The following is a 15,130-nucleotide window of genomic DNA, read 5'->3' as shown; positions in this document are numbered from 1 at the left end:
TTACCAAAGACACATGGTACTGGTCCTGATACAATCTGAAGCTAAAAACTTGCTAAACACAATAGATTATATAGTCTTGTTTCTGCTCAGCTAGCTCTAACAACAAATATTCTGAGGCATGGCTTCCGTTCATCAGTAGATGACATGAATCTACATCTTCAGGTGCAACCAAGAAGCAGCATGAGTAGGAGTCTTCTCTAATCAGCTCATCGACAAGTAGACTGCAAAAATGAGCAAGTAAAATTAATTTGAAACAGCTTCATGTGTATCATACCAAGCTTGTGAGATCACAAATAAATTGTGAGATCAAACAATCAGCTAACATAACACGCGCGAAATATATTGCCTGGACTGAACCAAACACTCAGGCAGACAGCTTAACCATCGATCAAATGTTTAACATCAGGATGTAAAATAAATTTGGATATTACACACCAGTACACCACAATAAGATAATGATATACTTGAAGCATCACAAATAACCAGTGTTCCGAACCGAAAGTAAGTTTTTGTAGAACCTACTTTTACTTGAGCGACAAAGCTCTACAATGCCTGACCGGAAGTAAAAAATGACACACATTTGCCTGACCAAAAGAAACAGGGCAGGTTTGATAACTTAATTAGATCAAATAAAGATAAACTGAGCAGCAGAGAACAGATCAACTACACCTTCTATCTCTGAATGAAAACATGGCAAAAACAGCTGCATAAAAAGTAAGAATATGCATCTAATTAGCATGCAAACCTACAACACGGGAGTTTTAGTATGCAAAGAAAGACTATGAAAGACATTACAGTACAGAGCTTTATGGGAATAAAACATAAACAACGAAACGAGAAGATAAGAGATGAGAGACTCACTTTCGCTGCTCATCGAGGGCATCCCACACCTGCTGGTCCTCATTGATGGTTTCCCACTTTAGCCTCTGCTTGTCAATATCACCCATGGGATCCAATTCTTCGAGCTCAACCGGCTTCATGGATGGGCCAGCCATTTCTTCGAGGTGAACCGGCTTCATGGATGGGCCAGCCATTTCTTCAAGGTGAACCGGCTTCATGGATGGGCCAGTCATTTCTTCGAGGTGAACCGGCTTCATGGATGAGCCAGCCAATTCTTCGAGCTCAACCGGCTTCATGGATGGGCCAGCCATCCCTATATATTCAAGAACACATATAATTAGAAACATAGTCAGCATCCCAATCTGTTGCATAACTTCGCCAAGTTTAATGTATAATCAGCATGGTCTCAATGAATCATGATGTAATTTTGCAGGGATGGATAAATATTACTCCCTCCGTTCCTATTTAATCGACGCGGGGGGAGAAGGCTAATGAACAGATTCACGTCAATTAAATCCGGACAGAGGTAGTAGGTGTCAGTTCACACAAAAGTTTTAAGTTATATACTGAACATTGAAAAGTGTTTCACGTATTTTCCCTGTGATGTGCTCACATTTTTGTACACTTTGAATTCCTGGAGTGTTGGACTTGTATCGTTTTTTGACCAACACATTGAGCAGCGTCCAAGCAACGGCATGCTTATGAACTGGCAACCGTAGTCGCTCGAATTGACTGCTTGCACTAGCTGGATGCAATAGATGTGTGTATATTTTTCTAGTTGTGGCATATTTCAACGATGAGATATAACAATGCAATAACTGAAATGAAATCCTAGTGAAAATAGGAGCATCATGTGATTTGTCTAGTTTGTTGTCAATCTTATCTCCTTGTACAAGGCAAAAATATTTCTGTACAGTTATGTGAAACCTGAATCTACCCCTGTCTTTTATAGTGTCCTAAATTCTGAACCTAACTCTGCTAGATTCATGGTTACAGTAACACAAAAGCAGGCAACAAAATGCCGGTGACCAGTTAGATTATACATTGACAGCAGAAACGTTGGCAAGCCATTCGCACATGTTTTCTAGCCATCTATACTAGGGGCAAAAGATAAAATTGGGAGTATGATGCCCCGACCAGCAAATATTTCAGACAACGCATAGCCAGCAAATTCGTGCGAAGCAGACAAGCACAGAAGCCTCGAGTGAAGAGGAGAAGTTCCTCACCGTCGAGCACGGACTTGCTCCCGCCGCTGCGCGGGCCTGCTGGTGCTGGAGCGGCCATGGTTGAGGCGGAGGACACGGGAAGGTAGGCGGCGGATACATCTGGTGCTGCCGCTGGAGGTGGTTGGGAGCCGCCAGATCCATCTGCTGCTGCCGCTGGAGGTGGTTGGGGGCGGCGCAGAGGATACTGGGAGGAGGTGGTCGGGGGCGGCACGGAGGATACTGGGAGGAGGTGGTCGGGGGCGGCACGGAGGATACTGGGAGGAGGTGGTCGGGGGCGGCGCGGAGGAGGCGAGTGTCTGCGCGTGTCTGTGCGAGGATGAGCCGCTGGGAATCGTGGGCTTTGTGGTTTTGTCCACCAACACCATATAAATCTCGTGGTGGGCCGCCTACGCCATTTGGGCCGAATTTCGCGGGCGGCGTATGTGGGATCGCGAAACGCCGCTGCCACTTACATCCTGAAGCCCAAGCAGCGGGACAGAAATCTCTTGACCGCCGGATTCCGACCAAATTTTCCCCTTTCTCTGAAACTCCCCCCGTCCGCCTCCTCTGAATTTCAGACAGCACCGGGCGGCCGGGTCCCGGGGTGAGTCATCCGGTCCACCGTCCCCCTGCCCCACCCCATCTCCCGGGATGGCGGTGCTCCATGTATTCTTTACTCATGGCGGTCGCTTCTTTCCCGAAGCATATTTTACACCAATCAATGGTGTTACTTATTGATTCACCTCGCCGATATTCTAGGAAATTCAAACGTATATAAACCGGTGAATCCCGTTCTAAGGGAACGATGTGGGACTAAACTCACACTATGGATGCCATGTTTAATCGATTGATTCGATCGGGCTCTTTGTGAATTTCTGTTTATGGGCCTGATTTGAGAATAAGTCTTGGTCGGATGGCCGCGCCTCCCGCGTGGGTCAGCTGTTTGTATTTTGTTCGCGCGGAACAACGGAGGATTCTAGCGTGGGCTGATTTTTTATTCCCGATCCGAACATTTTTCCCGATTCCCGATTCGAGCGCACGAGAAATTCCGGACCCGAGGCGAGCGAGAGGGTCCCTCGGCGACGCGCCGGGATGTCTCCGGGCTCTCGGCGGCCATGCACCCCCTCCGAGGCGTCATATCGCCCGCGGCACGAGGCGAGGAGCAATTTGTGAGGGCCGAGGATGGGGGAGAGTCCGGTGCGTTGTTTCTGGAAAAAGAAGGAACATAACGGTTCGGTGGCACTGTGCGTAATATGACATTTGGTGGGAGGGCAAAACGGTCCAAGAAAAAGTTGGACGAAAATTTTGGCAGAAACCTTAGCTCCTTTATTATTAGGTAGGTATAGATTGCTCGTGAAGATTTCATGTGGTGCGGATCAGGTAAAAATAGTCCGACACGCAAGAGGCCGATCGGGAGTTTGCTGGTACCGGTCGTCTCAAATCCTGATGTGGATAGAGAAATGGACATGCACGAGCGGTCGGTCAACGACGCAAGAGACGCGATGATCCGGGCAAAATTAGATTAGCGAGACCTATGATTCAGCAAAGCAATCGTTCGACTGCGCAGGAATCAAACGAAACCCTTTTCCCGACGATGATCGCGTCACCACCTCGATCCCGGCAGCCGGCCGTCGTTTTCAGCACGGACAAGTCGCCGAACGAGAACCCGGCCCAACAGATAAGCCCTCTTGAGGAGAGAAGCTCCAACCCACCTAGCTCGAAAAATAGAAAAAAATCCCATCTGATACCTGTATTTGTTACGGATAACTCCACCTGGCAGTTGGCCGCTATAATAGCCGCTGCCCCGAAACAAACAAACAAAAACAAACCCCGTTTGTCACTCCACCCGCATCGCGTTGCAATTGCAAGTCAAAACGCGAGCAGAGCGTCCAAATTTCTTCCGGAAGCAGGGAGAGGCATAGCGATGGCGCAGGTTGTGGTGGCGGTTGGCGGCGAGGACGTGCTGGCCGGCGAGCTGGTGCCGGCGCTGTCGTCGCTGGAGCCGGTCTACGGCGCGGGGTCGCCGCTCGACGAGGCGCGCCTCCGCTTCGCCCGCCTCGGGGACCGCTTCCGGGACGTCTACGGCGCCCGCCCCGCCCTCTTCGCCCGCTCCCCAGGTCCGTCGCTTGTTTCCCGGTGCCGGAGTTGGCTGTGCTCCACTAGCGATCTCGGTGCGATTGATTGGTTGATTGATTTTGCGGTGTGCGCGTGCAGGGAGGGTGAATCTCATCGGGGAGCACATCGACTACGAGGGCTACTCCGTGCTGCCCATGGCCATCCGCCAGGACATGATCGTCGCCATCCGCAAGGCCGACGGCGCCCAGGTGCGCGTCGCCAATGTCGACGGCAAGTACCCCACCTGCGCCTACCCGGCAGACCCCAACCAGGTAAAATCAATCGTCCACCCTCCCCTGCTCCTCCCTGCTCTGCTCTCTTCCCGGATAGATCGGTTTCTGCTTCGGATTCCCGAATATTCCCCTCCATGCACCACGCGCGGCCGTGATTCAAGGAGACGATCGTTATCTGCCAAAAACTAAACAAAAAGGGGTAGCGTCTTTTTTTCCAGCTGTGCGCCGAATTATTATTTTGTTTTCTCCGGGGAGGGAGGAGATAGGGCACGCGGTTCTCGTTAATAACTTAGGATGCGGTGGTTGCATTATCACGCTATAATAAATTCCTAGTAAATTGATTATAGCAAGAGGCCCGTGATGCCTGGCATGGACCCGTTGGCCCGTGAACTGAATAATTCGTGTTAGTGCTCGCGCAGTGGCCTGTGGCACCTCCTGCTTGTGCCCCTGTCGTTCCCCTGCCTCCGATGTGCAATGGGCCGAGCTGACAACCAGTCTTAGGCTGGAGGGGAGCTCAGAATTTTGATCAGTTTTATGTTATCTTGTCCTGTATTTTACCTGACAATTTTGATCACAACACTGAGCACTGCGGGGCACAGCTACATGGTCGAAATTAGACTTGTCTTTCAAATTATAATGCAGAAATTTTCCAAGCACACAGTAGATGACTGATGCAGCAAACGCAATGGGCGTTTGTTGATTCAGAGCAAGTGCAGATAAATAAAATAAGTCCGCCATAATTGAGAAACAAAATAAAGTTAAGCGTGTCCTTATTGTATTTAATTCAGTATCATTTGCGATAGATACTGATAGCACCACCCCTTGGGTTGTAGTGGCAGCAGCTATGCTTTTTTCAATGTTTCTAGTATCTGTGATCATCTTCACTTACTACATGATTTGTATGTTTAACTCCATTGATTCGGTCATTGATTGCTAAGTATTTTGTGGTGCAGGAAATTGACATAAAAAACCACAAGTGGGGCCACTACTTTATGTGTGGGTAAGTTATCTCCATAGAATTCATTTGGTCAACTGCTGCCTAGAAACCTGAACATATCATATATGCTTAATCCCAATTCTGCAGATACAAGGGAGTATATGAGTACGCTAGGTCAAAGGGGATAGATATGGGTGAACCTGTTGCTCTTGATGTTGTTGTTGATGGCACAGTTCCTCAAGGTACTATTGTGCATTTAGTTATGAGTTCTAATGGTTGACGTGAATGATATATATACCAAAGTTTACCATCAATGGTACAGTTCCTCAACCCAGTCCTGTTGCTCTTATTTAGGATCTGGACTTTCAAGCTCGGCAGCATTTGTTTGTTCAGCAACAATTGCTATCATGGGAGTTCTCGGGAAAAATTTCCCAAAGGTATTCCTGACCGCTAATCAAACAGTTCTATTAATGAGATTGCCATCATTCGGTTCATGTGTGAAAAGGAAAATACTTATTATATTGGTTTAAGGTGAACTTTGGATTGATGCAAGCTTTTGATGAAGCTGGGGCCTAAGAAACTGTCCTGGAAAAATTACCACAATAAGCAAAAATACTATATATAATCATGACAGTGGCCTAAGTGAGGAACTTTTAATGTTCTGGATAATTGATATGCTACTTGCCCCACAAAATTTAAGACAAAGAAATTGTTCCTTGTATGTCAAATGAAATGTAATGTTTTCGTTATAAAAGAAAATGGACATGTTACTGAGATAGTGGTGATGCAATAGATGTGATATGTCTGACTAGTCTAGTTTGATAACTCTTAATTGATGCTGAATTGCTTTTATCGATATGATTTCCAACGGAAATGTAACTACGAGTTTGCAGAATCGCTTCCATAAACAAGGTTGTGGCGAATCTTTCCATTCCTAATTGTTCCATTAAAATCATGCAGAAAGAAGTTGCTCAATTCACTTGTCAGTCTGAGCGCCATATTGGGACACAGTCCGGGGGTATGGATCAGGTAATCACCCCATCTGTAACTGTTTAAGGAGTATTCAGGTTTATTTCCCTTTTTTGTTTTGTTTAAACTGTTTATAAGTGAATTCAATGTAGTTTCATAAATTCCTTCTATGGAGCTAGCTTGTAGTTGATTTCCTGCAGTGCATATCTTATATACTCCCTCCGTCCCATGAAAGATGTCTTAACTTAGTCTAAGTTTGGATGTATCTAGACACTCCTGTGCAATCCTAGTAGCAGATTACTAAGTTTGGTGTGCTTTATTCTTTGTATGTCATGCTTTCATGCAAAAAAAAAAACAAAGTGATTCAAAGAATTGTGTTAGGATCTTCGTTATTATTCAGTTAAGCTAGCAAAACTCAATATTTGACTTCATGTAGTGTGCATACTGTTTAAGGTGATTTAGATCACGTTTTGTTAGTTTTTAATTACTTCATTTTTCTTCATACAGTTGACCTTGTACTCTTTTTAACATTTTACTCTACTTTTTCCAGGCTATATCTATCATGGCCAAACCTGGATTTGCTGAGCTGATAGATTTCAATCCAATCAAAGCAACCGATGTTCAACTACCTTCAGGTGGTACATTTGTGATTGCCCACTGTCTGGCAGAGTCCAAGAAAGCAGAGACAGCTGCTACAAATTACAACAATCGTGTTGTGGAGTGTCGCTTGGCTGCGGTAAGAGATTCTTTGGTTTCAGACTGAGCATTTGAAATTGTGAACGATGGATTTCCACACACATTCGGTTGCACCTTTATAGTTAGACAGATATATAGCATTTCTAGAGAATATTTCTAGGGATGGACACAAATAAAGCTCTATCAGTAGATACATATATATCTAGACAAAGTTGAGTCAATTAATAGGAATCGGAGGGAGTATTTCAGTTTTATTGTTGGAATTTGAGCAACAACAACGGAAGGTATTCATCTACATCTTTGATTTATGGAGCTAATATTTTTTCTTCTTCTCTGCTTCTTACAGATTGTTCTTGCCATCAAACTAGGGATGGACACAAATAAAGCTCTTTCATCAGTTACCACCCTCTCTGATGTTGAGGGTTTATGTGTCGCTTATGCTGGCAAAGAAGGTTCTTCTGATCCTGGTGTTGCCGTGAAGGTACAGAACTTCACCAAGAATTTAGGCTGTCTGTGAAATAATGTACTTTTGCATACGAACAATATGTGTACTGCTTCCATCCTCTGTCCAGTCCTTAAAAAAGGTAGACATTGGTTGCATTGATGTGCATGGGTATGCAACAGCTGACATTGCTATGTTGCAGCAAAAATAAAATTTGCTATGTCATTGCGATAATCACTGCATCCACTTGTTTTTTTTCTGCGAACGATAAGAAATCCTTTTATGTTTCGTGCACATAATTTCCAGAAGAAAAACAATGCTTTGCAACAGTAATTTTATCAGAAGAAAAACAATGTCTTACCATGTGCTTATGTGATTGTTGGGCAACTTTGCAGAACCTATTGCATGAGGAACCATATACAACTGAGGAAATAGAGAAAATTACAAGTCAAAGCCTGGCATCCGTCTTCAAGAGCTCTCAAACTTCCTTGGATGTTTTGAGAGCTGCAAAGCATTTCAAGCTATTTCAGGTGATTTTTTCATTTCCTTTATGCATTTTCTTACAGGCATTCATGAAGATGCATATACTCTATTTAGATCCAACTAATTTGGTAACTTAAAAAATTTCACCACCATCAACCTATATTGTCCTCCAAGTCAGCACTATTGATCGGCCTAAAAAAAGTTAGCACTATTGGTCATTTCGCTTTAGTCTAATCACCTCCATTACACATGATATTTTCATGAGTCTAGCACACTTCAGTTAATTTTCACTTTGGCCCCATGTTATTGAAGTATTTTATCTTACATGATGCTATTACAACTTAGTCTAATTTCCGTACGTGGGCTTAATTTCAGCGTGCCTTTCATGTGTACTCGGAAGCAAGGCGGGTGTACGCGTTTAGGGATACAGTGTTATCAAAACTCAGGTGGGTAAACTCATTTTTTTGCGTGGAACCTCATTTAATTCAATTCACCATGTATGATCTGCTTGTTTTTCTTGGCTTTCTTTTACTCTGCATATAGAATTTAGTATGTAAAGAGGCCTGAGCCATCATACACGTACTGTTTCCCTTCCAAATTCACTAATCTGACACTTATTGTTATTTGCTTGCAGTGAGGAAGATATGCTTAAAAAGCTTGGCGATCTTATGAACGATAGCCATTATAGCTGTAGTGTGCTATATGAGTGCAGGTACCCTTTTTGTTTACTTATTGTAAATAAAATCCACAGATACTTCTGTTTTATGAAACAGTATTTAATTTTCCTTTTAAAAGAAATGAGCATACTGATACTGATATATTTAACTTCATTAGCTGTCCTGAGTTGGAAGAGCTTGTAAAGATATGTCGGGACAACGGGGCGCTCGGAGCACGGCTTACAGGAGCCGGGTGGGGCGGCTGTGCAGTTGCCTTGGTCAAGGAGGGCATAGTCCCTCAGTTCATTCTCAATTTGAAGGTACACTTAATTAATCAGTTGTAGAACTACTGGCATTATCTAAATCAGTGGCAAATGCCCAGTGCCGTAACGACATGAATCACTTTTATTCTTGCAGGAGAAGTACTACAAATCAAGGATTGACCGGGGGGTTATCAAGCAGAGCGATCTCGGGCTGTACGTGTTCGCGTCGAAGCCGTCGAGTGGCGCAGCCATATTGAAGTTGTAAACATGCCACCTTACTGGTTCCGTCACCTGTACATTACATGGACACATACTCGCCTACAACTTATATATTGATACAGATGCAATAAAGAGGTGCTCACGTTCCCGAATGTAAAATATACAATGTACCTTATGAGCAGTGTGACTATCGCGTAACCTACATGCTCTCCTCCCAAACGGCCCTTGGCGCAGGCTTAGACCTTTAGATGGAATGAGAGCATAGTTAGTAGTTACACTATAGAGTGAGTCCAGATCCTGTACGTAGGCTTTGATTTCACTACGTTAGCATCCTCGATTTTAAGATCTTCGCCGTCCTATCTGACTATGTCATCTTATCAGTTTCACTTGGATCCGGTTACCATTTCTTCCATCATTCGGGCCTCCTCAAGAAGAAACCTACGGCATGTTGGCATTGCAATTATCCGTCTCCAAGTTCGTGTCCTCATTCTCTTTCACTCGTTGCCACCTTTTCTTGTTGCTTATTGTTGGCAAACTACATCTCCAATTGCAAAACTTGAGCCGCTGTCTCCTGACTCCTGTCATGCATTTCATCAACTCATCGAAATTCTCTGTCATGCCCACGACCTCGGCACATCTCTCCACACTATCTGTTGACTTCATCCTTCCATCCGCCCCTCCTTGCTTATTCCGGGAGTTGAACTCTGACCTTCCATAGTATCTTCATCATTATCTTCATGCTCCAAAGAGGACAAGGTACTTGACCTCGCTCTCTTTGTGCTCAAGCAATTTCTAACAATGCGGAGGAATGCTTCAGCGCGAGTGGCGGAAGATCAGATCGGTGGTCTTTTTCGCAAAAGGAAAAAAACATACAAGTCAACACAAACCACCAAACCTGGCCACGACCACAACATCTACCGATGATCACCTCGTTTGCCACCGGTCATTGATGATGTGGAGAATAGGCCAGGGAAACGCCCTAGAGAACACCAACCCCATAGCCACAATGCACCCCCACCACATCGAGGACAACACCAGATAGATCCGCATTCGCCCAACCACCAGGCCAAACACCCGGAGCACCATCTTCATCCATACGCTGACAGCGTCCTCAAAGATTTGACGATGCTCGCCACGCAACCCTATACATATCCCCTCATAGTTCTTCGTGCTATTATGCAAGAATCCGCGAAAGAATCCGCGAACGGGGACGCCATGCAGAATCTACGAGGTGCTCATATGTTTTGAGACTCTTTGACTTGTTAGTTGATACTCTGCATATACGGTTTGGTCAAAGTCAAACATTCAACATCGATAATATCAAATAAATATTGTTAAAATCATAATAAAATATACTTTCATATAATATCAGATAAGTATTGTTGAAATATATTTAGTTAAATCTAATGGATCTCAATTCTTTCTTTACCAAGGCGTGCATATTTCTTTCAAAGTTCTAACAGAACACTACATATCGTTGTAACTTTTTGTAAAAGAAAAAAAGCAGACAAGCCAATTCCCTCGCAAATCAGTGAAATTCCCTCGCAAACAATTGTTTCGTGGACTTCATCTGCTACGCATCACTTCGGACACGATCATTGACGATGTGGACAATAGACCGTCTTTGGCAACGCCAAACAAAGATCCATAGAGCTCCTCAGCCACATAAAGGATGACACCTGATGGATCCGCCTACTACCAACCACTAGCCCAGGGCCGTAGAACTGTCTTCATCCAAATGCTGACACCATCGTCAAAGATCTGACGAAGCTCGCCAGCCCATGTACATCCCCCACCCCACCCCCCAATTCTCCATGTTGTTATCAGGCCTGAACTTACGATGAAGTGCTCCTACGGTATGAGACTCCTCAACTTGCTAGTTGATGCTCCCTCTATTTCATATTACCCTGCATATAAGATTTGATTAAAATTGAAAGTTGAAAAGCTTGACTAATTATATAGGAAAGAGTCTCAATGTCCATAATATCAAATCAATATTTTTAAATTAAATTAAAATAAAAAATATATATATACTCCTTCCGTTCCTAGAAAAAACTTCTCAATTTTCTCTAGATTTGGACGTATATAGACACATTTTAGTTATAGGTACATCCGTATCTATAAAAAATTGAGATTTATTTTTGAGGATGAAGGGAGTAATATACATTTGGTACCGTATATGTTACTCCCTCCACTCCATTATTCTTGTCGTGGTGTCAGTTCAAATTTAAACCACAAGCACAACAAAAATTGTTAAACTAAGTGAGTTATATTTTTGTCCTATATATTTGGTCACACATTATAAAGTTTGACTTTGACTAAACCTAAACTTTATACGGTTTTGCTATGTCTCAGTCAAGTGAGATTTTCTTAAGTCTAAATCACTTAAAAAAAACTGCTTGGGTTGCACTTTTTTCTGTTAAAAGTGCAATTGCATTTTTCTGCCAGAAATGTGCAACTAAACCGAGTTGCACTTTTTTTTTGAACTGTGGTTGCACTTTTCTAAGTTGAGTTGACTGAGACTTAAAAAAATCTCAGTCAACTGAGACATAGATACACCCAACTTTATATGCATACCGTGGGAGCATTATCCAGATCCCAAACCCTAGCAAGGTCCTACGTATTAGTACTTCGAGCATCAGCGCTCGCTCCATCCAAAAGCCTGGACGACGTCAGCGCTGACAAATGACAGGTGGAGCCTCGACTTCACACTAGCTTCGTCCGTCCGTGCTGCCTCTCGACATCCATCCACCTTCCTTCGCTGCTGCCTCTCAAGTCTGAACCAGATCCCAAACCCTAGCTGCTGTGCTAGCTCCCTCTCCACCCTCCAGATCCCCAGCTCCCTCCCCTCGCTCCGCGCCGGCGCCGAATCATGCGGATCCGCAGGTGCGCCTCCCGGCTGCTCGGTTCCGCCGCCTCCTCCGCGTCCGCCCCCGCGCTGCCCCGATTCGAGCTGCCCCCGCCCTCGCCGCCGGCAGCCCACGAATCCCGCGCCGGCTTCGTGGCGGCGTCGGGGACCTCCCCCTCCTCTCTTGAGCCCTGCGAGCTCAGCTTGTCGCCGTGGGACCTCATCGACCAGCTCCACCCCTCGGATCCCCAGGTAATTAGTTTATTACCTACCCGCCCCCTCGCTAGCTCCACGCTCTCCTTTGCCTGCCATGCCTGCAGTTTGTGATTTGCCTCTAGTATTTGCGCATTTCCGCGCCGCTGCTTGTACCTGTACGTATAGCTTTCTCTGCCGTGGTTTCACTTTGGTTGCTGCTGCACGCGCGCTTGTTAGGGTTCCCGGCGTTTGCTTGCTTGCTTCACAGGGACTAGGGGAGTCGTGTCGAGGTCTAGGGCGCGTTAGCACAGTAATTGTCGCCGGGTGGTGCCGCCTCTAGCCGCTCTAGGGTCCAATCGCCGGCGCGTTAATTTGTTTCCCTCTCAGTAATGTGTGGTGCGGCGGCTGGGATTGACATTGCGGGCGATAACGGCGGCAAGGCCGTCCATATGTAGCCATACCTACATACATGACACACCCACCATTTCAGCACAATAGGTTGGCACTACGTACGGACTGCTGACCTGCTTTTATTTCCCGAATTTCCTTCTCGTTCAGGGGGAGAAAATCTTCTTCGAGACTTACTTCGTGGCTGTGGCGTGGCGAGCTAGCTGGCTCTTCCAACCCAGCATGCCTGCTGCCGGCTCCATCAAGGAAGAGGAGCAGCAGGAGGAGGACATGGCCGCCAGTGTCATCTTTGAACTGCAAGTCCGTAAAAAGAACACTGTGAGAAAGAAGGCGAGAAAGATGAAGCCCAATATGACTAAGGACAAGATTAAGGCAGAGGCGAGCGACGCCACCGCAGGACCAGAAACACCATTGTGGACATGCAAGAAGAACGTTAACGGTGCCAAGAGGTGGACTTGCTGGCGGCCAGTGAGCCAGCCCAACTCCTTCTGCTCTTACCACTCCGATCAGAAGCCAAAACGGAAGAGAGCCACCGATGTGGAAGAGGGGTTCTACTATTACACTGGGTTCGGCCCATCACGCAGCAAGAGGCACCGGATATCAAACAGCAGCGACGGCATGCCGGCGGAGCCTCAACCTGCTAGACAAAAAGAAGAGGCACCGGCCAAAGAGGAAATGCACATTGATTCTAGTGCGCGTCAGGCCCAAGCTGATGGTGCAGACCATCAAGCGGCACCACCAGTGCACATGGACGAGCCTTTGAGCGACGACGGCATTGCCGGGATCGCGGGCTTGGACGAGGAGAGCAGCGACGACGATGTGATCAAATCCCGCGAAATCAAGTCGAAGAGCCCGTTGAAGAAGAGGTGGAGGAAGCCTGTAAAGGCCCGGTCGCTCAAGTCACTGATGTATTCATAGCTAGGACTCGGGTCTTCGTGGCTGCAGAGATGCTCGGTTCGGCTTAGCAACTAGCTCAACTTAGTTTGTTCCCAGTTTTGGCGTGGAGTTGCCGTACGATTTGACAAACTGTATGTCGGTATGTACGTTTTGGATTTATTGATGTTGTAACTGCCGTACGTGCTAGCTGACGTACTGGCCGTTAGAAACAGCTATTAATTTAATTTTCTGTTGTATGTCATCGTGATGGAGAGATCGATCAATGCAACCATTGTTTTGATGCGGGTGGGTTAATTATCAGTCACACGTGTCTGCACGCACGTAGAGTGGAGGAGGGAGCACTCACCTGAGTTAATTAGTCCGAACATTCGTGTGTACTGTACAATACAATGTACCTACCGGACTATCATGTACTATGCCTAATACATACTTGGTCTTGCTCTTGGTCTCCAAAGAGGCACACAAAAGTACCGTCAGCGCTCTCGGCAAATAGAGTCAATGAGATCGCTTGGCGTTGTTGCGGCTTTGCTGCGCTTCAGGCGTATATGTGTACGCAAGGCTTTTGCATTCACAAGTTTGGATCGACCTTAATTAGTATATCACTCTTAGATTCACAATGTTTGCATCAATCTCGGTATCTCTTGTTATTTTTAGAAGGGAAAAATAAGACTTTGTTCCGTTCTTAAGAAGTACCACAATAGTCCAGTACAACTAAATCTATCCTCTCCATCACAGTTTTTTTGTGCGAACCATAGCCATTTCATTTTATAATGATGAGCGGTCGTTTCTTGACATGCTAGGACTGCCAATGTTGGTGGGTCAATAATGCGAGCAAATACGATAGTCGGGGCACCAAAACATAGGCCATGTGTGTCCCGGTAGCTAAAGCTCCGAAAGGAAACCTACCATAAAAGCCATGTCCCGGAAATGATAGCCTTGCACCACTCCATCCTGATTCCTCGAATGGTAACAACCACTTCGTTGAAGTCTTCATAGCTTAGACAATCAATTTGGAGGAAGATCCAAGCCTTTGCTTTTTGACACTGGATAACACATAGATGTTCAGTTATCTCTTCATCGCGACTTGCCGAGACGCACCTTGCCACCGAGCAATTGAGAGAAAAGAAATGATGGTTTCCCATGGTTGAAATGTTGCAAAGTTTGAGTATTGTTGTGGTGCGGCTAATCTTCATACAAGCAGCCAAGTTTAGCTATAAAATGTATTGTTCCTAGTAGAACACAAACATTTTTTTTACCTCCATCAATCCATGAGCCTCACTTGTGTAGAGTGATCTCTACCTCTTCCACATGATCGCATTCACCCCTCTCCTTCTTTGAGCTAATCAATGAACCATCAACTAACTAATACTCTTGAATCAACCATCTAGCTAGTTGTTTAGTGGGTTAAAAGATCAAAGACAACAAAACTCAAGGTAGGAGACACCAATATGGATACTACCATCTTTCAGAGAATGGTTTGAAAAAGAAAACAAGAACATTAAGCTAAATCAACATAAAGAGGTCATTCAATGTCGACATTACCTCAAAAAGTACATTAGCAATTAGAATATAAAAGCATGAAAAATTCTTTAACCATGGAGGACCCAAAGATTGTTGTATTTGGAATTCCAATATAGGCAAACAAGTTGGCCATGATGGACTTTGTGTTAGATAATTCTTCATAAGTACTGGGGAAATAGCCAAAGATGATTAGTTTTGTCTGT

The 15,130-nt window shown here is 45.1% G+C and overlaps 2 protein-coding genes across 2 annotated transcripts; both read left to right on the top strand.

Moving 5' to 3' along the window:
* The first annotated feature begins 3,855 nt into the window (after positions 1 to 3,855).
* LOC124680301 (galactokinase) lies at positions 3,856 to 9,260 on the top strand. The gene is made up of 13 exons (XM_047215372.1): positions 3,856 to 4,162; positions 4,260 to 4,432; positions 5,347 to 5,393; positions 5,478 to 5,572; positions 5,685 to 5,767; positions 6,291 to 6,359; positions 6,850 to 7,035; positions 7,342 to 7,476; positions 7,833 to 7,967; positions 8,296 to 8,366; positions 8,555 to 8,632; positions 8,755 to 8,896; positions 8,994 to 9,260. The coding sequence occupies exons 1-13, from the start codon at positions 3,970 to 3,972 to the stop codon at positions 9,102 to 9,104; spliced, it is 1,518 nt and encodes a 505-aa protein (XP_047071328.1). The 5' UTR covers positions 3,856 to 3,969; the 3' UTR covers positions 9,105 to 9,260.
* Positions 9,261 to 11,930: 2,670 nt separating this feature from the next.
* LOC124680295 lies at positions 11,931 to 13,647 on the top strand. Its single transcript, XM_047215365.1, has 2 exons — positions 11,931 to 12,158; positions 12,660 to 13,647. The coding sequence occupies exons 1-2, from the start codon at positions 11,931 to 11,933 to the stop codon at positions 13,425 to 13,427; spliced, it is 996 nt and encodes a 331-aa protein (XP_047071321.1). The 3' UTR covers positions 13,428 to 13,647.
* The last annotated feature ends 1,483 nt before the right edge of the window (positions 13,648 to 15,130 follow it).

This window comes from Lolium rigidum, unplaced genomic scaffold, assembly GCF_022539505.1.
Source record: "Lolium rigidum isolate FL_2022 unplaced genomic scaffold, APGP_CSIRO_Lrig_0.1 contig_1215_1, whole genome shotgun sequence".
NCBI classification, from domain to species: Eukaryota; Viridiplantae; Streptophyta; class Magnoliopsida; order Poales; family Poaceae; genus Lolium; species Lolium rigidum.
This window is presented reverse-complemented; position numbering and strand designations above follow the sequence as displayed.